General features: G+C 71.5%; 1 protein-coding gene across 1 annotated transcript in view; it reads left to right on the forward strand.

Moving 5' to 3' along the window:
• The first annotated feature begins 6 nt into the window (after positions 1 to 6).
• MXI1 (MAX interactor 1, dimerization protein) overlaps positions 7 to 383 on the forward strand; it is a 50444-nt gene continuing 50067 nt past the window's right edge. Inside the window, exon 1 of the mRNA XM_014958599.1 lies at positions 7 to 172. Coding sequence (XP_014814085.1) covers positions 100 to 172 — 73 coding nt within the window. The 5' untranslated portion in view covers positions 7 to 99. The remainder of the gene's footprint in view (positions 173 to 383) is intronic.

A 383-nucleotide genomic window follows, 5' to 3' on the forward strand; every position in this document is an offset into this window, starting at 1 on the left:
GCCGCCCCCGTTTCCAGCGGGGGAGCTGGGAGTCGGGGGGCGGAAGGTGGGGGGGGGTGCCCGGGGTTGCGGAGCCCCCCTGCTGCCGGCCCGGGGGCCATGGAGCAGGTCCAGATGATCAACATCCAGCGGCTGCTGGAGGCGGCCGAGTATCTGGAGCGAAGGGAGAGAGGTAATGGGGGGAGGAAGGGTGCTGGGGTAACGGCCCGGCCCCGGGGGGAGCGGGGCTGGGGGCAGGGGTGTCCCCGGAGGGGCCAGAACGGCCCTGGCCGAGGGGGTCGTTGTGGTGGGCTGGTGGTAAATGACTGAATGGTGAGGGGTTTGGTGAGGGACAGGGCTGACAGGTCCTCCCGGAGGCTGTGGCTGGGGGGGGAGGTTGTTGC

Source organism: Calidris pugnax, unplaced genomic scaffold (genome assembly GCF_001431845.1).
Source record: "Calidris pugnax isolate Ruff unplaced genomic scaffold, ASM143184v1 scaffold4, whole genome shotgun sequence".
Classification (NCBI taxonomy): Eukaryota; Metazoa; Chordata; class Aves; order Charadriiformes; family Scolopacidae; genus Calidris; species Calidris pugnax.